Source organism: Coffea arabica, chromosome 11c (assembly GCF_036785885.1).
Source record: "Coffea arabica cultivar ET-39 chromosome 11c, Coffea Arabica ET-39 HiFi, whole genome shotgun sequence".
Taxonomy (NCBI): Eukaryota; Viridiplantae; Streptophyta; class Magnoliopsida; order Gentianales; family Rubiaceae; genus Coffea; species Coffea arabica.
Genome location: NC_092330.1, coordinates 28509822 through 28535945, shown reverse-complemented (window position 1 = coordinate 28535945; position 26124 = coordinate 28509822). Strand labels below are relative to the sequence as shown.

Genomic DNA, 26124 nt, shown 5'->3' with positions numbered 1-26124 from the left:
AACTAGTTCACCTCATCAGAACCCCTACCCTTTCCTCCTAACCAGATTATCACAGAAACAAGTATAAAGGGAAGGGAACTTCGGTACTTCATAAGTTAAACAGCTAAGAACATGTAAGAGAAAGAAAAATGGTACCTTTATCCCTTTCAAGTGCCGAACAAGGGCTGAAATGATCGACAAAAGGGCCTTTGTTGAACCCAAAGATGCTATCTTTCCTGCTTCTGGGCTCTCTTCCTTCAGTTTCCTTTTCTTTTCTGCCCAGAACCCTCGCCGTTAATCCTTTTTCTTTTCCTCTTTCAGATTCCTACTGCCCAGCCGAAGTCCTCCTCCCAGCTCTCTCTCTCGTTCTCTCTTTTGCTTCTGTCTTGTTTGTTTCTGTTTCCTCCGATCGTTCTAAAACCTCGCTCTCCCTCAGTTTTTCTTGTCTGGCCCCCAGCCGTCACTCACTTTTCCTCTCCAGCCTTAGCCGTCACGCCTTCCTCTGATTCTTTCTCCAACTCCAGTCGCCAGAACCTCTAGAGTTTTCTGTTTCCCTCGCCGTTGTTCCTCTTCGATCCTCCTCTACAACCCAGCCGTATCCTTTCCTCCTCTGCCCTTTGTCAAAACCCAACTCTCCCTCTACGTAGCTTCCTCTCTTTTGTTTTTGCCCCCCCCCCCCCAGTTGCGGCTGTCAAAAACCGATTGCTATTTATATGGGAGCCTCCCCTAAACCCTCAAACAATTTCTACTCTATTTGCAGCCAAGGGCTGCTCGAGCCCTTCTTTTGCAAGCTGCAAAAAATTGCAGCTTGCATGCTACGGCAGTTTTTTTTTTTTTTTTTAAATAGTTAAAAATGGATAATAAAATAATTTAATTAACCTTGGATAAAACAAATAAACTAGAAACAACAAAATATAAAATCCAATGACTAAAATAGATAAATAAAACCAAATAAAACAAAATTGCTATTTTTTCTTTTCCTTTTTTCTCTATTTTTTCATTTTTTCATGATTTTCCTTTTTCTCTTTTTTTATTCATTTTTCCTTTTTCTCTTTTTTTTCTTTTTCCAAGAAATTCTATGCTAAAAACTTAAAAATAAAAATAAAACTATAAACTAAAAACTAAAAATCGAATAAAACTAACACGACAAATAAAAAACTAAAAATAAACAGTAAATGAAATTACACCAAAAATTACTAAAAATAAACAGTAAATGAAATTACACCAAAAATTTGGTGTCTACAAATAGTAAATTGACGTCGTAAAGAAATTAATTTGATTTTCCTGACCCTTGTTAGCACATAAAAATTACATTCAACTTACCATTTTAGTTCACTTTTATTGCTCCTCTTTTACTTAGGCATTTTTCCGATTTAACTTCAATTTTTTTTTCAAAAAGTTTATGTCTAAATCCCATCCTAATGAATATCCAATTATACATCCGTTAGATTAACCAAAATTAAATTACTATATCTAGTTCTCTCTCTCTCTCCTTGAAATATATGGGACTTTCAATTCCCACCCCATCTGCTTCAAAAAAAAAAGGGAACAGAAATTTATGGTAGTAGCTTGAAATTTTGCTGTCACCGAGTCCTCCAGCTTCATAAAAACCTATATTTCTCTTTGCTTTCTTCGTTAATTACAATAAAGTAACCTTAATTAACTAGTTCCTAGGCAGATAAACCAATCTTGTTTAGTTATCGTCATTTGCCATTCTATTTGGGGAAAAGCATACTCTATTACATCAATTTTTTATCTTTAATTTCTTGAGAATTCCTTCCAATTAAAAATATAAGAAGAAACCTTGTTATGTGTGTCGCATTTTAAAAAATGTTCTCCGGTTCAAAAATTTTTAGTTTCTTGAGTTGCGTATAAATTTATTTTGTTACATGAATTCTAGCTTGTTTTACTTTTTCCGTAGAGATATCTTGTTCTGTTTTCTTTGTTGTTGCATTTATACTTGGAGAAACTTATGATTCTGAAAATCTTTTAATTATGGATATCATTTGATGTATAGACACTCTTGAGGAGCCAAAGCTACGATCCATGTACAGAGGCACATTCAATTATTTACTTCAATCTCCCTGAGGTTCAACAAGCTCTTCATGTAAGAGGATCACCAGTAAAATGGGAAACTTGCGGGTACTTTAACTTCATCTTGCCCAGTGGGATAAAATATATTTTTAGTTTTACCAATGAAAGTTCTGATGTATTTAGGAAGAAAGGAAAATTGATTAATGTTTCCTATACTGTCAGTGTAAAAAAAAAAAAAAAGAGTTTTGCTTGTAACCTTGATGCACGCCCCATTGCAAAAAAAGAAAAAAGAAAAAAAAAGACATTTAAATTCGAATGAATATTATCTATCACACATTTAATTTTGCTATTGTAAAAATATATTTATACTGATACTGTGAAAAAACTAATCCAAATGAGAAATGAATAGAAGTAGGGGAGAGATAATGAGTTCCAAAATATATAGTCGTGGGTTGTTGAGTTGGGGAAAATAATGAATTTTCCTTTTTCATCAAACACTATTTTCATAAAGTTGATGTAGATGCTTTTTCCCCCCTATTTGGCATTGTTTACAATAGATTTTATTGAAAAATATTTCAACTAATTAACTTGAGAAATTTCGAATTCTTGGTTTTCTTTTCAGCCTGACCGTGCATTATGCTTGGAAGGATTCCGCCAGATCTCTCTTAAACACCATAAAAGAACTCACAACTTCTGGAATTCGCATTTGGATTTACAGGTTCACCTTCATATATGCTTATATAATGCTATCTGTTTTCTAATTAAATTCATATTGTATTTTCTTCTCCCATTTTAAATTTCTTTTCCTATCAACTGCACGCTTAGGGGAGTATAACAAGGTTTAAAGTTTAAAGATTTTCAAATCTGTATCAAATGATATGGTAGCAAAATGACTGTTTTCCAGATTCAAGCCATTGTTTGTTAATCCTGGTGGTACTTTGTTTATTTCCTATTTATTTCAAAAAATCACCACGGAAAAAATGTTTTTCTTCTTGACAATGGAAAATTCTTAGCAAGGGCTAATTAATTCAATAAAATCAATTGAATTAAGAGATGATACATGAAATTATCTGCCTAATTTTTCCTAATTTTTATGATAAATTTTTTATGGTTGCAGTGGAAATACTGATGCTGTGATCCCTATTACATCCACTCGATATAGCCTGCGAGCTCTTAATCTTCCAACTGTAGGTTCATACCTACCTTGGTATGAAGATGGCCAGGTACACTATATCTATTTCCAATGCTGTATAAATCTTTGTTTTCTTTAAATATACAACTGTCTTTAATATTTGGTGCCTACTTTCCCAAAAGAAGATAACAATGGCACTTTGCAGCCTTATCTTTTTTTTTTTTTTTTACAGTTAAGTAGCTATCCTTGATCTTGACCCAAAAAAAAAAAAAAAATTGCAGTCCTTGACATAAGTTTCAAGCATTCCAAACTATATTCTAGCCCAGTTGAATGTCATTTTAGTACGTTACAGAAGAATATTGGATAGAAAATTATGTTGCAATCCTTTTCTTTGGGAACTAACATAGAAACCCTAAATCGCTTTTTCCGTCTAAAAACATAAATGTCACAATTATATCTAGTCACATTTCTAAAAAATACTTAAAAATAAAAAACTAGAAAAGAACTTCAGCTTGGCAAATAATGTTACACACATGGAATTTGAAATTTGCATTTTAAAAATGTATTAAGAACTCGTTATAAATCCTAATATTTCAACAACTATATAAATTTTGCTCCAGTGACAGGTGAAATTCAAGTTGCAAATTGATGTTGTGCAATTAAAAGCTTGCAAAGTTGCCAATTATTAGTTAAGAGTTAAAAGATAAAAGTTGAAATTAAGCTGTGAAGTCTCAAGTTAAAAGTTGCATAAATTGTGAGGCTTGGTTTTGATAATCTTGCCATTTTTCAAACAGGTGGGAGGATGGACTCAGCAATATGAAGGGCTAACCTTTGTTGCAGTTAACGCTGCAGGTCATGAAGTGCCTCTACACAAGCCTAAACATGCCCTCACAATATTCAAGGCCTTCTTAGCAGGCACACCACTAGCCACGTCTAAACAATTCAGTGACCATTAATGTCTAATACAGCGCAGAGGGTGCATGTTTCACTATGAATAAAGTAGTGCAGCGCAGATGATGCTTGTGGTGTTGTAATTGTGTTGGAAACAATAATTATTCCACCTCTATTGGATGCTAATGAATAATTTCTGTGTGTAAATAGTCATTAAAGTATTTAAATTCCTTGCAATAGTGCCACGAAACTTTTCTTTAGCCAAAATGGTCACTCAAGTGTTGAATACGTACATTTTTTATCACGCCATCAAAATCTCATGAAAAATCTGTGAGGGGTGATTAAAATTAAAAGAAGAAATCTTGAGGGTCAAAATAGAAACATCAGAGAAATAGGGACTTTAACAATAAATAATATTAAAACAAAGGACCATCTCACCTCGTAGAGACAAGGAAATAGCGAATTATATTGTATTGAATAGAGTTCATATAGCGAATTATATGAAATACTAAATTCATGTATAATAGAGTTCATATACGTTTGATCTTGTATTGTTTATAAATAGAAGGCATATAAACAACAATTGTCTACTTTTATTGTCTATATTGTAAGTCAAGTATAATAGAGACAAGGAAATAGCGAATTATATGAATAAAATAAGTCAAGATCAATTACTCCATCGAAATAGCGAAAAATTTGTTTGATACCATTCCAATGTCGTCTTGTAGGAAAAGAACTAAAAATTTTGTTAATAAATTCACTGCAAATGATATATCCAATCTTGTACAATTAGCAAGATATATTAGTGCATTAATTGTACTGAGATATGGTACTTTAGGATCAAGTATCTCTTCATTTATCTCTCATGGTCTGAAAGAATTTTTATTGGGATCAATTGACATGAGGACCATTGGGGTAATTAATAGATGTGTTTTACGTATATAAAACCATTTCAATACCTTTTGAGTATAAGTACTATGATAATAAAAATCATCTTCCAGATGCTCAATTTATAAATTAAGACAAAATTTTATTTTTCCAAAATCCATGATCTCAAATTCTATCTTCAACTATTCAACAACTTTTGGAACTCTTCAAGAGTTCTAATCAAATTAAAATCATCAATATATACTGTAATAATTATAAAGTTTGACCCATTTTTTCTTTATAAAAATGTATGGGCATATTGGGTCATTAGTATAACTTTCTTTAATCAAGCATTCATTGAGATGGTTATACTGTATACATCTAGATTACTTGAACTCATACATTAACTTTTGCAATTTAACAGAATAAATATCTTTAGGATTTGATTTATATACTTTAGGCATGTTGAATTCTTCAGGAATTTTCATGTAATATCATTATCAAGATTCTCATATAAATACATAGTGATTACGTCCATTAGACACATATGTAGTCACTCACAAGATATCTAAATGTAATCACATCCACTACAGGTGAATAGTTTTCATCATAATCAAATCCAAATCTTTGTGAGAATCCTGGGGCTACAAACATTGCTTTATAGCTTATAATTTCATTTTACTTATTTCTTATATTGGACATTAAATTATGTTGCAATCCTTTTTTATGGGAACAAACATAGAAATCCTAAATCGCTTTTTCAGTCTAAAAACGTAAATGTCATAATTATATCTAGGCCATTTCTGAAACATTCCTTTTATAAGTACTTAGAAAAAAAGGCTACAAAAGAACTTCAAATTGGCAAATAATGTTATACACATAGAATTTGAAATTTGCATTTAAAAATGCATTAAGAACTCGTTATAAATCCTAATATTTCAACAAAAATATAAATTTTGCTCTAGTGACAAGTGAGATTCAAGTTGCAAATCGATGTTATGCGATTAAAAGGTTGCAAAGTTGCCAATTAGTGGTTAAAATTAAAAGAAAAAAAAGTTGAAATTAAGCTGTGAAGTCTCAAGTAAAAGTTGCATAAATTGTGAGGTTTAATTTTTTATAATCTTGCCATTTTTCAAACAGGTGGGAGGATGGACTCAGCAATATGAAGGGCTAACCTTTGTTGCACTTAACGGTGCTGGTCATGATCGAGGTGCCTCTACATAAGCCTAAACAAGCCCTTACAATATTCAAGGCATTCTTAGCAGGAACACCACTAGCCACATCAAAGCAATTCAGTGACTATTAAGCAAAGAGGAGCATTTTTCACTAAAAATAAAGTAGATGCTACTTGTGGTGTTGTAATTGTGTTGGATAACGACACCACAATTATGCCGCCTCTATTGGACATGCTAATGAATAAAATTTTTTTTTTTTTATTTATGTATGAGCAAATGATCTAAATAGTCACTAAAGTATTTAAAATTTATTGCAATGGTGTTACTAAATTTTTCTTTAGTCAAAATGGTCACTCAAGTGTTGAATTCGCAGATTTTTTCTATCGGACTATCAAAATCTCATGAAATCTTTGAGGGATGATCAAAATCAAAAGAAGAATATCCAGAGGGTCAAAATAGAGATATCAAAGATTTAGGGACTTTAACAATAAATAATATTTAAACAAAGGACCAATCTTACATCCCAGATGCTGTAACACTGAATCTTACAGGCACCTGTTGCAACAAGACACAATCCTATTTAAAAAAAAAAGATAGCTTTTTTGTCTTCTAATTGTACAAAACCAGCAAAGGAAGCTTTCAGTGATTGACAATCTCTTAACAAATAAATCCATTAAGGTATAAGATCCATCTTTGAAAGTAAGATCAATATCCAAAAGCATATGTGTTAATTAGCCCAAACCATGCTCAACTACATGAAATACAGATTGTTAATTAGGACCAAGGATAATCATGTATATGATATATTAACTTTTATGAAAAGGACAACTCAGTAGATGTCATTCCTATGTTGTATTTTTGTTGATTTTAGAAAAATTTGTAAGAAAGATACGATTTGGTGATTTCTTCTAAAGAAACATTTACTTTTGTTTCCTTGACATCCTTTTCCTCTTCCTTTAAGTCTTCTCTTCTCCTAATATGAATCTTCTAACATGAAATACCTGATCCCTAGTCCTCCTAGAATCCATTTCGCTTTTAGAGAGGGAAAAAAAAGGCGAATGTCGTGCTCTTGACTTGATACCTGGATTATTTTCTTTTGCATGAATGACAAAAATCCTTTCTTTTTGAGGTCTATTTCCTTCATACAGTAAGCAATGGGTGGCATCTGCAATATCTGAGCTCTAAGCTTTAATCAGATACCCTTTTTTGGGAACATGGAGCACAATATCTTGGATCAATTTCTACAAAGAAAGAGGCTGTTGGTTCATCTGGATAGCAAGCTATATTACCCTACGTCTAAACTCTTGATCAGGAGAAGGAAAAAGAACCTTCAGCATAATGAGGACTCTTCTTTTGCAGGTAAAACTCAAAGGACAAAAATGTAGTGCCATATGATAAGCGTTTCTTTGAAATCACAAATACATATCAATGAATTTGAAGTATGTACTTTTGTAGTCACTTGTGGAGATACCCAGCCTCAACCCCACTTCCGCATTGCAGAAAAGCAAGCATTTAAAATTCCTGCAAGGCAATCTGCACATGCTTCAATCATCCATTTTGCTGAAACATTGACAAGCATTAACTCAATCCTTAAGATCAAAGGATTGGTGCTCTGCGAAAAACTTTTCAACAAAGTTGCCACGATGTTTGCCAGAATAAATTTTTTTTTTAGTGAACTTTTTCCTAGTTTCCCTTCTACTGTAATAAATCTAACTTGTATGTGTTTTTCACCTTTTCATAACAGCTAAGATATCACAATGCAACCCTGAAATCTTAAGGAAGTATAAAGAATTCACCGTGTTCAGGAGGTTGAATTAGCCGAGATACTTTAGCAAGACTCCATCATTTCCTAAGACGAAACCCTGTTTGTCATTAATAAACCTGCAAATAAAACGATGTGTTGCCATTAAGAAACCAGCAGATAAACAGATGCACAGTTGGAGAGAGAGAGAGAGAGAGAGAGGGAGGGAGGGAGACAGAGAGAGAGATTGTAAGTTGCATAAAGAGGTCCATGCTTCAGATTAGGAAAGTTTTCAATGTGGATTGATCCAGATTACGAAGGCAAATAGGGGAACAATGGACTTATAGAGGTACTGAGCTTACTTTACTGAATACAGATTGGCGGCAATGTTGTCAGCTGTTTTGTCTCGAACCCATGTCTTCCCACTGTTGGTGGTCTTCAACAGAATCCCACTACCACCAGCAGCCCAGGCTTCATCCTAAAAGATCAATGAAATGATTTAGATTATAAAAATTGTACACACAGAGGACTTGAAAAGTATGGGTACATGCTGTCCACATAAATGCTCATATTTTCATCTTCTTATACAACATCAAACCAAATAAAAAGCAAAAAACTCATACTAAATATTTCACATCATAGAGGATTTTAATAAAATCAGGGCAGAAACAGTTGCCTTTAGCATATTAGTCTGTACCAAAGTTCCTCTCAGTAAACATCACCACAATTCAGATATAAAGTTAATGTGCTTGTATGTGTTGCCGATAACAGGATATACACAAAAAATCTTAGAGTGCTTGATATCCCTTTCATCAGGGAATAGCAGATAAAGTGTTCCACACCCCTAGCAGTTACTGACGTTACTTGTATGGCTCTTTACATGCAAACTGCCAACCTCAATCAACTTCTCCATTAGCCTACAAGTTGACGATAACAAATTGGATGAAATAGCTAGTGGAATCGAGCATCAGTATGAGCAAGTTGCTCGCAAAGAAGCAACACAAAATGAAAGAATTTTATGACAAGTTGCCATTCCAGTTTACCAAACTGAATTTGCTTCCGTTTTGCTATCTTCAAAATTATCATTTAGATTGGACAATAATATTACAGCCCATCTTTCCTTTCACTGAGCATTTCATTTGAGGCCTATGTTCTGAAGTCTGTAATTGTTGGCCACAAAACTTACCCTAAAAATAGTTCCACATCAACCACTCACCAATCAGGGTAAAAAGGAAAGCATGGTTACCTAACAAGAAGTTCTTTAAACATGAAATCCATAAAGGGATTGACTGTCAAAAGAGAAATGAGAAGTCCTGTAAATTTGTATTTCCCAACAAGACAGAAGGATCTACAGCGACAAGAAAAGCTAGCAACAGGATCAATAAGGAGTTTGGGATAAGAAGGGGCTGTTACCTACCGTAAACTGAAGCTAAATGGTTGATGTAATTAGGATGTGCTTCTCGATGTAATAAACAAAAACAGGGCATTGGTAGATCATGCTTTGTAGAACTTTCATGATGTAAGCACTAGAGCTCTTCTTCATTCCAAATTACCTCATTGTGAAACTGCTGAGAGTCGCTGACCACAATCAGTTGAGGTAATTTGGAATGAAGAGTCGCTCCCTCCAACACAACAGGGAGCAAATTAAAGGGTGATCCACTATTACCCTCTTTTTTTAATCGTATGGCAAAACACATTCCAATTACCATCACATTGTAAATTTCACCTTCTGCAAGAGGATATAAAACGGGTTAAAGAGGTGGAAGAGACCCAACTTATCCATGCAAGTCTTGTTCAATCTGTCTCATTAACTATTGTTCTTGCTTCACTCATTTACTATTATCCTTGCTTCATGCAAACTTCCATGAACCCATTGGCAATTCTCAAGGATATAGGAATATGAGGAAAAAGGAAGCAAAGATGAATACTATAACCAATCAACAAGGAAAACAAATCTAAACTTAAATAGAAAAACATTTGAGAATTCTGCTTGAACAAAATAATGACAAGCTCTACCCCCTCTCAAAAGTCAACCATGGTATGAAGTACTGGAACAAAAATATCTCAAAACAGGGTGATGGTCAAAACAAGCAGTAATAGATAAGAGGATGAAGGAGGAGGAGGAGGAGGAGGAGGAGAGGAGGAGAAGAAGAAGAAGAAGAAGAAGAAAAGGTTATCATTTCAGAGAGAGAGAGAGAGAGAAGATGTTTTCATTCCGAGTTTCACATAAATTCAACTTTACAAAATAATATAAAATAATGTATATGGATCCAAGATTTCCTCTGGAGCTGGTAACTATCAGTGACCTATAAAACTCAAGGTTTGTTCTGAATTATCAGTAACAACAGTTAGCCCAGATAAAAAATCCTCATCTACAAAGTAATGTTATTTATGATGAAAATCATTTATAATCACAAAAGAAGATAGAATTACTTTTAGTGCTGAATTTTATATTTCTTTTTCTTCAGTATCTTATTTCCTTAATCACAATGTTGATTTTCCTTTAATTCTTCCAAGTAGAGCTTATACCTGGAGAATCACCAAGAAAAATAAGGCAACTAGGCAGGCTTTGGTCAATCATGAAGCATACATATGAAGGTTCTAATTGCATCCTGGGTTGTCATACAAACAATTAACTGCTATTCACCATAATATCTTGATGACTGCTGTCTAAAGTAAGTAGCCTCAAATAAACCAGCATTATATCCACGCAAATTTTTGTATTTCACTTAAGAGCTGCAAAACATGATACAGATTTTTAATTGTTAAGTAGACTGTACAGCCCCTTATCTCACCCCTACTATGCAAAGACCATTTGCATCCTTAGCATATGAAACCCAGAACACGACATCCAATTGAAGCCGCATCAATAAAACTAGAATACTCCCTAAAGAGGTAAATGTGCAACCGTGTTGCTACATTCTATCCTGGTGATATTACCTGAGAGCGGTACCCAACATCAAGAATACCAAAACCACGACTCTGCACTGGAATTTCGTCAAACTCCTCAGTTATCTGGAAAGCATTGAGCAACTTATCTGTTCAGCAGGACAATTACTGGGAGAGACAGAAAAAAAGAACAAGCACAAAAGTGGACCAATGTACTACAGAAGAAGTATGTCTGTTCATTTTAAGAAAGATATGGTTTAGTATCAAGATGAGGATATGCCACTAGTTAAACTACTGAATCTTAGTTCATTTGGAAATGGCTGAATTGAGAGCATTATAATGGTCCAAATCATTGTTCCTCATTGAAATTATTGAATTTGTTGTATTCTGTTTAACCTTAAGAAAAAGAATTCAAGTTAGCATGTGGAAGGGTTTTCCACATTATATTGTAGGAGTTTACAGTACTAATTTGAAGAATCCATTCAACTACTTGTTTAAATGTGCATGTAGATTGTCCTTTCGAAATTGGACTTTAAACAAATAAATCATTTGTATTGTATGACAAACTCAATGAAACTGCAAAAATAGATATGCAACCTGGTGAATCAAGAATATTCAACTACTTGTTTAAATGTGCATGTAGACTGTCCTTTCGAAATTGGACTTACTTTAAACAAATAAATCATTTGTACTGTACAGCAAACCCAATGAAATTGCAAAAACAGATATGCAACCAGGTGAATCAAGAATATTGAATTTTATCAACAATTCCACAGTGCAGGGCAAGCATACAATTCTATTTAGAGTTACTTCAGTGGGGCCTAAGATTTGGGAGAACCATGAGCTCATATCCAGATACCAAAACTCTCAGCATGAAGTGGGGGGGGGGGGGGGAGAGAGAGAGAGAGAGAGAGAGGAGGGGGGAGAAAGAGAGGGAATAAAGAGCTGAAACGCCACCACCATGCCATAGCATTCGTCTGTTCAAGAAAGTGTTTAGTGACAAAAAGCACTAAAGGAGTTTTGTTTTTGGTTTCTTAGACAGCAATAGGCACGCGTACAAACAAGATTGAGTTGTTCAATGCTAAGCATATTAACAGTGTAGTGTTTGGTGAAGTTTGGATAGGAGATTATTTGAAATATTTTTTTGAATAATTATTGTAGCACTTTTTTTTATGTGATGTATGTGAGATAAAAAGATGATTGGGAAGATAAAAAAGTGTGTTGAGAAATGTGTTTGTGATGCAAGCAAATAATTTTTGGCCAAATAATTGCCATCCAATATAATGTTCCTTTCAGCTGCTTTTGGATAAAAGGATGACTCCCCCTCACAAGTATCAAGCAAGGAAGTCCAGAAAATCAACAAGAAAAACACAACTTAAAATGGGAAAGAGAATCTAAAGCAGTAAAAGACTCATCATTACTGCCAACCAACTCCCAAAAGAAATTTCAGTTCGAAGAATCTGACAAACATGCTTGACAGTGAGGTTTACAAAGAACTTGGTTTTTTTTTTTTTCCCTCTTCCTTCTCTTGGTATGAGTCTGTGTATGGTCCATGAAGGGTCATATATTTGCAGCACGGAGCTATTCACACTTGAGGGTGCGCATTTGCAAAATTGCATAATAACCTTGATATAAAATAATATTTTCAGTTTTGCACCTTATTTAATCCACCTCAATTTTATAGAATTTCTTTCCTATACTACATTGCACCCCTTTAAATTTTAAATAGTTCATTCTTTGTCTATATTTCCTTTTAAATTACATAGCATTGTCTCCTTCCAAAAGAAATATTTGTAATAAATAATTTCTACAAAAGTATTGGATCTATTTTAGATCAAATGTAAACGTCACTTCTTGGAGGAAAAAAAAGATTCAACCATTTTAATTTAAACAATATAGTCATCACAATAATTAACGCCTAAGGCAATATAATATTATACTTGTATTGACAATAAGTTTTTAACTCGACTAAAAAGCATTTTCCGGTCCATGAGGAGCTAACGAGTTATGACAAGGTACAAATGCATTCATAAGAATTAAATTTAGGTGGGAGGGGGGCGGGCAGGAGGGAGTGTGAGTGAGAGGTCCCAGGTTCGAGCCCTCCCACTTGCTCTATTAAAAAAATTTAAATTTAGGTGGAGGATAAGACTAAGTTTAACAATGACTTGTCACTAGAAGAGTTCTTTTGTCAAGCATCAAGAAATCCTAGAATAGTATACGGTTTTTGAAGCCTTTGTATTCAAGTACAGTTTCATGGAAGACCACAAGCTCATAGGCATTAATATGTGCTGATATCTTAACTTGGTTCTTTGGTGAATGATTGATCAACATTAAATCTATTAATCTTGCATCCCACGTATAGAAAAGAACATAAATATGAACATGTATCGTATCAGATGGGTGCAAAGAAGATAACCTCATATGTGCTTACCCCTGTACCCTTGCTGAGATAAAGTCCCCCACCACGGACCAGAAGCCATAGTCCACCATCTGCTCTCCAACCCATGCTTTGTATTCTTCTGGCAATATTCCTGTTATGTGGCTGCCAATATGGCTGGAGCATCACATAGATATGAGAAACATCTGAGAAAGTATTCTTAGAGTCACGTCTTAGTTAAAAATTGATTCTTCAATGCAAAAGGAAAAGCGTAAGAAAACATAGATAAGAGCCAGAAAGCAAAAGGATGAACCTGTCATAATTTGAAAATTGATGCCAAGAAAGAAAGAAAAGTTGATATTACCTGCCCTGGTTGCCAAGTCAAGTAGAAGTTGCCACGGCTTGAAACAGCAACATAATTTCCTTCTGGGGAGCGATTCACCGTACTAAACGTGCCTGTATAGTAGCTTGCACCACTAATACCACTGGATACTGTTCTGCAATTGCAATAGGATCGGCAAACATGCTTACTTGTTGGCCTAAACAACCGATGTCACACTATATTCACAATGATCAGATCGAAAATACTAATTCTGGAAAACAACATAAAATGTCCTGCCCTACTTCATAACATTTTTAATCTGCATTTCCTCAGTGAAATTGAGAGCATTCTTTGCCTCCTTCACAGCACCTTAGGTACAGCATAGCATTCTAGTCAAAGAGACAATAATAATAATAATACTAATAATAATAATAATAAAATGCAAACCTTCTGACTGTTGTTCATAAGAAACCTTTAATCAAACAATAAATAGTTCTCTTAACATGAGATGGTTATATAACGGCCCAAGAGCGCAAGATCTAAAGGCTTATGTATTGTCCCTTAAGAATCAACAATTAAGAACATAAAAAAGTCCTTTAGAATTAAAATTTGCCCCTACAGATCGTGGAAGATTTTGCATTGAAAACCAAAGTTTAGAAATGTGCACATGCATTATCTATTGCGTCCCAACAGGAAAACAGTATCTGATTTGACATTACAATAGGCCTTTAGTTAACTCCCAATGGAAATTTATAATCTGCATTACATGCTATCTAAGAAATGCAGTTCAAAAGTATGCTTTTACTTTTCTACCTAGTATATAAATGAGGTCAGTTAGGTAAATGATTATTTCAAGCCATATGAGTAGAAAATTTTTGACACTTTTCAATGTGTAAATATGGATTGAGACAAGTGAATGTTTTCTGAAGATCTTTAACACTTAGGCTTGAAATAACAAGCATTTTATGTCAGGCTGGAAAATTAGATATTTCTGCAAGGTTATTGGTTTCATGTAAATATGGAAGTTGTATTTGGCAGTTAATTTAAGTAATGCAGAATGAAGTTATACTGTTCTACAAATTATGAGATTTGTCTAATGCATTAATTGCCTATTCATTGTAAATATGGATTGAGACAAGTGAATGTTTTCTGAAGATCTTTAACACTTAGGCTTGAAATAACAAGCATTTTATGTCAGGCTGGAAAATTAGATATTTCTGCAAGGTTATTGGTTTCATGTAGATATGGAAGTTGTATTTGGCAGTTAATTTAAGTAATGCAGAATGAAGTTATACTGTTCTACAAATTATGAGATTTGTCTAATGCATTAATTGCCTATTCATTGTATCATGCAACTTGGCTTGGAAAAATGGGATTCAATAAATACGCACATGCTTAAACAATAAAATACTACTCAGCAATATGCCAAAAATAGGGTAAAGGAAGAGAAGAATCCCAATATAAACCAAAATAAAAATATAGCTTCACGAGATTTTGAAGAGGGAGGATACAAGGTCCAGGACAGCACTCAAGCCAAAGAGATAATTTTCATATGAAAATATAATAAGGTAGTCATAGAATATGGTTACACCAGCAAAAATGCAAAGAAGTAGCCGACGTGATGATGTAGGTTGCTAACAGTACTCAAACATAAGACCCACTCACCTTATCATCAAAGACACTAGAGACAAATTTAAAAAAAAAATCTTGCTCACCTATTAAGAGTAGCTGAAACAGTCTCCTGTACAGCAGCACGCCAATTGTACCCTCCGTTTGATGTTACATAGATTGCACCTTCGTCAGTTACCATTTCTGCACTCTTTTCTCCTGTTGCTTTTATGTATACCTGCCATATTTAACAGACTGTTGATGGCAATCCCTCAAGACTCTAGTAGTGTAAGAAATGCAAACTCTTGTCAATAGTATACCGATGATATTGGACTTTAATGTGCAAATGACGATGAGTTTACTTCTACCATTTAATTGTCTTCATAAATCAAGTGGATGAGAACACAAAATAACCAAATTTAATTATGTGCAAGAATAGCATAATACAAAGTTTAATGGTGGAGTCCATACAACTGTCATCCTAAAGTTTTCAAAAACTGACATTCATCAGCCAAATGGAAAATGATATCATCCTAAGGCAATTTTCAGGCAGCTATTTGGTCCATAGATTTGTTCTTGTCAGGCATTTCATTGATAGTTCTGCAACGAGATTCCTTTCCCAGCCGAATAACATCACCATAAACAGCCATTTCTATTATGTCCAGCTCATTGTCACCAAAACTGATGTCACAAGAGTATCCTTTTAGCTGATTTTTTTTAAGATCTTGCTTATCTGATTTGAATCTGTTCACTCGAGTTTGAAGGATTTGACAATTCTCTACTACAGATTGACCGCCTTTTGAAAAGGGCAGTATGTGGTCAAATTCAAAACAAAGACAGCCCTGACAACCATGGAAGCGCTTCAAAACTATGTTGCCAGCAGCATCTTTGCGCCATCTCTGAGGATGCCGTCCTGGGACGGTCTCTGCATTATCCCAGCACAATTGTTTTGCTTTTGAGTCAAAGAACCTTGGCCTTTCCTCTTCTCTGATAGTTCGAGTTCCACTACCTCGATGATGCTGAGTATACAGGATCAGTCAACTTTATCATAAAGAGAAGGGACAGAATAACAAATCTAGGAAAGGGCATCTGACTTAAGGGTGAAAGCAGACCCTTTTAGAATATATTTAAACATGAGAGATTTAAACTACGCTAGCATGCAGTTTCAAATAACTGTTGATAGTTAGCATTTGAGCAATAATACCATTTCATATACCTGGGAAACGAAGCTGGTATACCTTAAGATGTGATGCAACGTATATAAGGCATTCCCTGTGAGGATAAATCTTCTGGCCTTACAAATCCTTTAGATGAGTTGTATAGTGACGTCTAGTTTTGTTTTTGTTAGATTACCAAAATTATATCTGTTCTAAGATTCTAATGGAAAGGTTTATCCTAGTAATTTGTCTTAGTACTTGAAGATACTTCATTCTTTTGTTGGGTTGTTCTCGAAGTATCATTGTTCATTAAAGTTTGCTTAATCTCCAGGTCAACTTAGTGCCCAAGCAATCTTCATACTACATGTACTAGTTCTAATGTTGTAATGGGTTTGTCAGACACATTTATGCCACATCAGGATAATAGCATTTTATGGGTTAAAAGTGTTATGCTAAGTATCCATGCAGAAGTGGGGACATCCATTTGGCAAGTGAGGCAAAAGCCTGAGGTGCTTGGATCTGGTAATATGAATTACACCAGAGGGCTATACAAGCAACTCGTGGGATCTCTCATAGAGTGGACTAGTTTGGTGTCAGAAATGAGGAAGTTGCTTCTTCAACCAGGTATGATGTGCAGACCCATTTCTCCACATCAAAACAGAAGAATTATTGACATAGCCAAGGATATCCATTTCAACGGGAAAGAGTAAACAATGAATTAGACTTCAGCTAAAATCAGCATCTATGGTTGGACTAGCAGGCTTCTTGTGCTCAGGGATAGGGCAAAGTTTATCCTTTGGTCAAATGCTTAAGACAGCAAGAAAATATTTGATCATATGCTTGTGTATGTATCCCACGCATAATGACTACAACCCGTCTTCCGGTAGTGAATCAAATGTATTTCTATGTGAGATTCCAATAACGTCCTAGCTTCTACCATAATATCTTGCCTTGAGGTCAGCTCTTTTATTACTTAATCTGCAATAATTTTCTCAAGCTCAGTAATAGATTCTCACAATTTATCCCACCAAAGGAACATGTTTACAGTTGGCTCGTGTACATCATCCTGCTTCAGTAATTAGACGACAGCTGATTATTGTTTTCTAGGTACTACATCAACTTCCTTCATCTGAGAAAGATTAAATGTTTACTCCCAGTCAAAAATTCTATTAAAAAAGTAACCAGGTTTACATAGCCCATGTGCACAAAACCAACCTCACCTAAAAAATTTAGACGTAAGTTGACTAAATTAATGAACTTATCAAAGATCCATGGAAGCAACTATATATCCACCTACTATTGATTAATCACCTACTTATCAAAGATCCGTGTTAACCTTGTCAGAGTTTCGATAACCTGTATTCCAACTCTCATAAGTATAACTTCACTGGCATGCTTTTAATTCATCGAAGGCAATCTAACAAGTGCAACTTAGAGGATGATGGTCAAAATGCTAAAATTATTTAACTAAAAGCCACCAAGACCATTTCACATTTCAAATACTTGTGAGAAGCCTGAGCCCTATCAAGTTTTCGTTTAGTATTTCAAACAACATCAACCCAAAACATTATTCTTATTCATGTTCTGTGGATTCAGTTCAACAATTTATATGGCATATAGTAAAAGGAGTATGTGGTGCAAGAACTACTATTTGATCTAACAAAATTGCCAGCACGAAATCATTTGCAAAAGAGAGGTATTGGGTCATAAACACTCAACAGTGGCATTCCTTTGATTAACTAGATAGTTTTACCTTCACTAGCTGCCTCAAGTTTGAACAGAAACTTAGCAGATTCCCAAACTTTAAGATAGCAGGGGAGATTTGGACTATCAAATATTTCAGGGTCCTTCAACTTATCTCCTCTTGCCTGTAAGACATACAACTATGCACACCACTGATAAACCTTTCTAATTCTTGAATATGTGCTTCCTCCTGGTGTTCAATATCGGAAGAAATAGCATTATTTCCCTTCATTTTAAGTACTCATTCCACCCATTGATAGTGTCATACTTCTCATAAAAGGTCAAAGTATAAATTTAAATCTTTTTCCAACTCTTGTCCCTTGTCTTTGTAGAGGGTAAAGTTTGAAGAATTTGAACAACTATCACTGTCAACATAACACTGTTAAAAAAAGTTGGATTCCTGAAAACTGATAAATTATCTTGGACTGAGGGACTAACTTTATTGTCTATGATTTATTAGAGTTCCCTAATAAGTTTGGTCATGTTTGTAATTGGTTCTTAATCATTATGCAGCTCAGTGTCCAGCTAATAGCCTTTGTTCTTTGTATCACTTCCTCAATAAATAAGAGGCCTGAAAGAAAAACTATGGATCAACCATCTCTAGTACTTATTCTTTAGATATTTTGAGGACTAAAAAGATTTTCTCTTTGTCTTATGAGAATCCAGTGACCATAAGATAAGACGATAATAATTTAGGACTACTGACTAGCTTATCAACAAATCCTAATTTACACAAAAAACACATATGGCTCTTCAGCCTGTCAATGGTCCAAAATTTTCCAAACATAATGATAAAAATCAAATATTCTGATAGAGAAATAGTTGGGCACTTCACCTTGAGCAAATTCTAAAGAAATTTACAAAGTTTATAGCAACCACCATTAGAAGGAAAAAATCTAACAGAGTGCTATTATTTGGAAATCCTTAATCCAATGTAAGAGTTCCATGGGTTTTGAATGCATAAAGGTCAATAATAGATCTTAAGATGATGAGGGACATTTGAGCAGAGGCTTCCATACTTACAATATCGCCAGGTAGTTGAGAACTCAATGGAATTCTTTTCCAGTTTTCTCCAGCATCTGAAGTGTACAACAGGATAGCTGGTTTTCCAACAATCCAACCTTCGTTGCCTTTGAAGCTGATGGAGTTAAATCTGTAGTTGAAATCCTCCTCCTCAGCAGAGGGTATGGAACGTGGTGCCCATGTGTTTCCTCCATCTTTTGTCTCCAAAATAGTTTGTCTAGTCCCCAGTAGGAAACCTATCAAATCCATTCCCCACCAAAATTTATTCACTTGATACAAATACACAGAACAGAAGAAAATAGCAAAACATCATAATTTACATTTCGGGAAACAAAAACACTTTCTGCTTTCTGTTGCTCTTTTTAACCTATTTAGTTTGGATTCCTTTGGTTTCAGTCAGTCACCACCTACAGGACATCAGTTAGTTTAGCTGAGCATACCTGCACAAAAGCAGCAACAGTGTTTGACAGAATATGGAATGGAGATAGGGCTAAGAAAGGGAGGAATTTACACTCCATCAGCAAAATTAGGAGGAAGAAGGGATATGGTTCCCCATTAAGGTTTTCTATCTATGACTTGGGAGATGCTTGCTATATCAAGATTTGGCATTCTAGGTTGAAAGATTAGGTAAAAAACAGGATTGTGGTTGTCCACTCTTCCAATCCTGATGTCTTCAATTCTTTTAAACTAAAGAGTGGAGTTTTGCACTTCAGTCAAGAGGAACAAGTCCTCAGATAGGTTCTTGTAAAGTCAGTACTTGGACTGAAGTTCTGGTATTCTGAAATCATGTAAACTGGTTCAAATGTATGCCGTGCATGAGAGCAGATGCAAGAGCTTGAAAAGGAAGCCAGATGCTAATTCTCATCTACTCAGTTGCTTTTTTCTGTGGCATTTATGTAATCACAAGAAATTTGCTTTCAAGCTCCGATAGACCAATCACAAGAGAAGTATTATCTGCTTTAGGCAAAAATTTGCTTGCTTTTGCTTATATAGTTTTCCCCTACCTCCTGAATGAATCACGTATTATCTACTTTAGCAATGTTCAGGAACATTACACCATCAATATCCCGACTTTGCACTGTAAATGTAGATATCTTTTCAAGTGTCAACAGCATATTTAAGACAAATAGTATTCCTAAGATTAAGCATAATAAGCCCCTAATCTCAAAAATTACACAAGATTACACATACCTCCACAGACGTTTCACTATATCATCTAAAATTTTAAAGAATGGCATAAATTAAAAAGAAAGTACCATATACCAGCGTCAAGAGTCATGTCATGTACAACATGTTGCACTTAAATGCCAACAAATGCACACAAGTAAACAACAAATCAGGCCACCTAATTAGTCTTGTATACAGAAGACACAAGTCATAACTAAAAGTGACGTGCTAGTATCACATATGACATGATACGTATTGTAACCAATGACTTCTCCAAGTTAAATTATCAATTATAGAGAAGCGAGTGCCATGACAAGACTCGCACAACTAAACAATCGAATGGATCCATTTCTCAGCATATCTGCAGCATATATCATTAAAATTTAGGTGCCACGTGCCCTATCATGGATCCGAGCTTCAACGATTATTAATGCCAATTGCTCCATACAATGTAGTGCATATGGCAACAGAAGACAATAACTTGAAACAACACAATAATCTTTGTCACATTGAAAATTATGTCCCACACTCAATCCCATCCATCCAAATTCAATAAAACCTATTGTATGGAGCAATTGTTCTGGCAATGGTAAAGGCCTCCAACCCTACTTAAAAAGACATGGATAGGGAAAAGTACTAATTAATCGTGGAGAGTGTCATGTCCCAATAAATGCATACAACTAAAAAACAAAATTGGTCCCTTAGCACAGTTTTTGTATTTTAATGGAAAGATATAAGTGACAGATTTACCAAATTCAATAACCAACTGAGGGTTCAAAAAAAAAAACAGAGAGAGGACTAAGACTAACCGTGAGAGGGGTCATTAGGGACGAAAGCAATGTCCAAAAGAACCACACCAGGGTCGATTGGCAAGTAAACTCTCTCCCATTCCGAAAGGCCTTCTTCAGCTGCTGCAAATGCCTTATTTCCACCACCAATCAAAAAACCAGATGCTGTTACTGCTGCTGCTGCTGCTGTTTCAGCAATCAACTGCCTGCGACCAGTAGAAGGACCCTTCTGCGAGGAGGATGCTGAAGCTCTGGGGACATTATAGAGCCGGGGATGAAAAGGTAGAGGAGATGGCTGCTGCTGGTAGTGTTGTGGTGAGGAAATGGAGAAGAGAGTATGCAGAGATGGCTTGTGAAGTAGCTGTAGAGTCACCATTTTTTCTTCTTCTTTTCTTGCAATCGGTTTTTCAGTCTTCTCTTTTTCTCTCTTATCCAGAAGGGTAGTTTGGTTAGTTAACGGCTTCGCGGGAGGTTTGAAGCGTGGCCGAAAATGAAATCTCGAACGGACGGATGGGATAAAATCAATATTCTTGTGTAAAACAATAAATATAATTGTAGCTCGCCCCTTCTACATCCGGGGATGTAGCTCAGATGGTAGAGCGCTCGCTTAGCATGCGAGAGGTACGGGGATCGATACCCCGCATCTCCAACAATTTTGTTCAGAAATTTGTATTCAACTATTTTGCAAGCAAGGTTTGTAAAATCAGATCCTAAATAAAATTAACTAAATTAATTAATTTAAAGTTCATATACAGTTTTGTACAACTTAAAAAAAAAATCAAATAAGTAAATTATTTATAAACATATAGTATTTTTTACCTATAGTTTGACAAGAAATAAAGCAACGGAACCCCAAAATGAAAAGAAAAGGTCCGAGTGTCTTGTCTAATTAAAAATAAGAATATAACTTATCTTAACAATTGATAGTAAAAGCATTTAGTACACATATATAGCTAATAGGCATAATTAAAAGAAACAATCAAATTAGGAATTACGGGTAATCGCGGTTGTTTTCATCGAGCGACTTTTTTTGCCGAAAATTCCTTGAGCATTGACAAGGATACAAAGACAATAGGAATTAGAGATGGGAGATTGGCAAAATTTTATGAAATTTTATTGAAATCTAAATGGGGAAAAAGTTTGGAATGGAGATTAGGAAGAACCAAAGAAGCTTTCTCTCTCTTCATCCTCTTTGACTTTGTCTCTTTTTGTTGCATTCATTTGTTCCCAAATCCTTTTTTGTTGTTCCTTTTATTTTTGAGACAAAAATTGTTGCAAAATTATAATTAAAGAATCTAATTCTTTGATAAGTTACAAACCTATTCAAAATGTTTCCATTTAGTTTCAAAATTTTGCCCCACATTTACAAAATTCTCAAAAATTCATAGGATCACAATGGGATCGTAGGATCGCACGATCCTAGATACGATCTCATGAACGATTCTAACGATCCTATGTATATTAGGGCAATTTTCAATTCTATGTACGATCCGGATCGATTTTACTGGTATGAAATCGCGATTTTGAAAATTGCAAGTGTCTATCGTGCCAGGCCACAAGTCTTTGCAAATGGAAACAACGCTTAACCGTATCTACAATTCTCATGCCTTGAAGTTTCCCACTATATGCAAAAATTTTGTTACTAATAAATTTTTGATTGCCTCCCTGAGATTCTAAAAGAACTGTATGGTTTGAATAGAAATCTATATCTATATTAATTTCAGAAGGAATTTTTAGTGTAAAGGCTTTCTAGACCTCCAAACTCACCATTCTCTTTTTTTTTTTTTTTGTAAATTTCTGATTTATTTAAATCCACAAAATCTATTCATTACAATCAAATGCATTTGATTTCAAAAATTTTTAAATACATTTCCTTTCAATTTTTTTAATTACTTCAAAGGCTTCCACAATGTAGCACACCAAACATTGCAGACCCTCCACGTTTTCAGTGGATTGGCATTTATGTTTTAATTTTACAATTTGAATTCACCACTACTTCCTTATGCATTTTGCAACAATAAAGAAATTAGCATAACTAAACATGGACTCCGAACATGATCGAATGCGGATTTCATCTTCTTATCTGGATATGTATACATTCTTAGTTTTGATCAAACTACATATATATATATATATATATATATATATATATATATATATATATATATATATATTCGTTAGTTGCACTTTATTTAAACTTATTATAAATATCATCTAAGTATTGCGATATTTTTCATATAACACAACTATATTTAAAAGGATGTATAAACAATAGTCATATACGGATATAAATAAATAAATGTGCACTTTAATGGTTATTTTTTGGAAGCCTTTTTTCAAATTTTTTTTTATTGCAAATGTTTATCTAAAACAATTTCAAATGATTGTTCATCGAAAAACAACAAAGTCAATAAAATTTCACAAAATTTATAATCCAAATTTAGTTTTTCTTCAAAACCATAATTCCAATCTTTTGATTGGTAAAAAAATGCTTGAAAAATGAGAAAACAAATCATGAATAGTGAAAAGATGAATTATGGGACCACAGGGTTAGGAAAGGACAAACTATCACCAAGGCAAAATTTCAGCTATAGGATGGGAGGAAGAGTGATAGAATAATCGAAGAAAAGAGTGGTAGAATAAGAGATGAATAAAGCTATGGGAATAGGTGGGAAGGGAGCTATTAGCCAGTCAAGGACAAAAAAGGTAAGACTTACGAGGAGGGAAGGGTCGCTATAGGAAAGATGGGACCTCCGGACGAAGACAGGGTGGTCTAAGAGGCAATTATAAGTAATGTCATGGGTGGGAACTGGTGAGAATGGGGAGAAATTAGAGAGATGAGATCATATATTTGTTTAGTATGCTTTAACTTTGGGTATTTCTTAAGGTACTTTTGTGCATTTTTGAAAATATTTCAATCTATTTTGGATTTTTAACATAAGATATTTTGGTAGAAATTTACACTAATATGAAACTCTTTTATTCATTTTAAAATTTTCTTTTCATATAGCTTATTTTTATAAAATGATAATATTATTTTACTTTCAAAATGTGAACCTGTGCATAGCATGGGTCAAAATGTTAGATTATAAAAACTTGATACATAAACTGGATTAATTATGTTTATCACCCATAAGGTTTATTTATGTTTCCAACTTTTGTCTAGCAATTTCTCAATATTTGCAAAAGTGGTCAAATAATTTTGGGTAATTATATTTAGCTCTCCCAGAGCTTTACCCATATTAGAAAAAGAACCTTTTAGTTTGACAAAATAACTTTTGTCTAGAAATCTCTCATTATGTGCAAAAAGTTGATTAACAAATTTTTGAATTAATTATATTTATCTCTCCTAAAGTTTGTCCATATTTTGAAAAGAATCTTGTGATATGGCAATATAACGTTTAACCCACATGTTAATGACATTAACTTAACCATTAATGAATATTGCGGAATGACAAAAAAAGGCCTAGTAAGCCAATAAAGGAGCATTTTTAAAGCAAAAAGAAAACAAAAGGCGGACAAAAGAGAGAGACATAATTCCTAAGATAAAAAAAACGAAGTAAAAAGATTAAGAAAAATATGTCCTAAACTAAACAAAAAAGTGAGAAAGAAAACATAAAACCACAAGACCAAAAAACAAAAAAAGCCAATGTGGGTTTGCTATTAATCATCTTTGCCATCTTAGAGGCGGCAATTTCAAACACGATTCACAAAAAAGAACCATGATCAAAACATGATATGGAAACATTTGTGTCACAATTGGGTCAACTGACTACGACAAGTACAGAGAATGGGTTGTATTAAGTCAATCCATTGGTTGACATGAGTAATCTGTGTGACATGACATATTTATAACACGAATAATTAGTTAGGGATTCTTATTTTTTTGTGTTCCATTCAGAATTTATAACGAAAATTTCAAAGAAAAATTGTATAGCTTTAAAACACACTACTTTGTTCCATCCTCTATCTATGCAAAATTTTTTAGATTCCCTACTAAATTTACAACTAAAAAATTTAGTTCCCTTTAACAATATAAGAGCTGAATGTTAAAGGTGAAGACTCTTTAAGAATCAAGAAATGACACTACTTTTTTTTTAGATAAATTTAATATATTTTAAATAAAACACTAACTAGTTTCCCTTGCATATATATATTTACACCACATTTTTCTATTCCCTCCTAAAGTTATTGTGAAAATAGTTTAGTTTCTCATAAGTAGAATATTGAACATAAATGTCTTATAATTATTTATACCATATTTATTTGGATTTCCTGGTGTGAATTAAACGTGTTCCCTCATACTTGGAGTAATAGAGCCAAATGTAAAGACAAAACCCTTTGAGAATTCACACCAAATCTTTCAAACAAAAATGAATTTTCTTTAAAAGAAAAAATAATAGTTCCATTTAACATTTATTTACACCAAATTTTGTTGGATTACCACTTAAAGTCACTATAAAAATAATTTATTTCCTTCCAAAACATTATATCAGAGTAAAATCTTGTAGTATTTATTGATACCAAATTCTTAGGAGTCTTTTGTGAACTTTTTCATAAAAATTATTTGATTCTCTCCTAAATAGATTATTGGAACCAAAAGTTAAAGGCAAAGAACCTTGAAAATTTACAACAAAATTTTTAAAAAATTGAACCAAAAAAACTTGTACTTAATTCTCTCCTATATTTATTGACACCAAATATATGGGATTACAACCTATCGTAAAAATAGTTTTAATCACTCCTAAATAGAGAATTGGATCCAAAATTAGTCTTACATTTTATAATTCAGTTAGATCAAATTTTGTTTTGGATTTGCTACCAATATTTTGAGAAGATAACTAAAACCCCTTCTTCCTTTTAGGTAAAGATTAATTCCCTCCTTAATTAGCGAAGAATATTGCATATTGGAGCCAAGATCAAAGAAGAAACCTCGTCATAATCAAAATAATCTTGAGCAAATTACTTTTGGATTCCCTCTCAATTTACTTGGAAAATTAGTTTAATTTCCTCCTTATTTTTATAAACATTGATTCCCTTCTAAATTAATTGAGAGCATCACTAAATGGAGCCAAAGGTCATAGGAAAAAACCTCTAAAAGTTAAAAGTAAGTTTTGAATATGATCATTGAAAGCCCAATATCTACTTCAAACAGTAAACATATAAAAACAAGACTACTTAGAAACTTGACTTAAAACTTTTAACAATTTTAATATTGATGATTATGTTTT

At 33.8% G+C, this 26124-nt stretch overlaps 1 protein-coding gene, 1 long non-coding RNA gene and 1 other non-coding gene across 8 annotated transcripts; 2 read left to right on the top strand and 1 right to left on the bottom strand.

Moving 5' to 3' along the window:
* The first annotated feature begins 1984 nt into the window (after positions 1-1984).
* Positions 1985-4243, top strand: LOC140017020 (uncharacterized). Its single transcript, XR_011823310.1, has 4 exons — positions 1985-2121; positions 2636-2731; positions 3131-3236; positions 3940-4243. It is a non-coding gene; the product is annotated as an uncharacterized lncRNA (long non-coding RNA).
* Positions 4244-7237: 2994 nt separating this feature from the next.
* On the bottom strand, positions 7238-21366 carry LOC113717386 (photosystem II stability/assembly factor HCF136, chloroplastic). Of its 6 annotated transcripts, none has more exons than XM_027242210.2 (9): positions 20915-21352; positions 18939-19174; positions 15123-15253; positions 13450-13582; positions 13125-13262; positions 10760-10834; positions 8182-8297; positions 7875-7959; positions 7238-7638 (listed from the first exon to the last, which is right to left on the bottom strand). In XM_027242210.2, the coding sequence occupies exons 1-8, from the start codon at positions 21267-21269 to the stop codon at positions 7893-7895; spliced, it is 1251 nt and encodes a 416-aa protein (XP_027098011.1). In that variant the 5' UTR covers positions 21270-21352; the 3' UTR covers positions 7238-7638; positions 7875-7892. The 6 variants fall into 6 exon arrangements, with proteins under 6 accessions (XP_027098011.1, XP_027098010.1, XP_027098009.1 ...); XM_027242209.2 differs by having other exon boundaries at positions 7238-7611; XM_027242208.2 differs by having other exon boundaries at positions 7238-7599.
* A 103-nt stretch (positions 21367-21469) lies between these two features.
* On the top strand, positions 21470-21542 carry TRNAA-AGC (transfer RNA alanine (anticodon AGC)). The gene has a single exon. It is a non-coding gene; the product is annotated as a tRNA-Ala (tRNA).
* The last annotated feature ends 4582 nt before the right edge of the window (positions 21543-26124 follow it).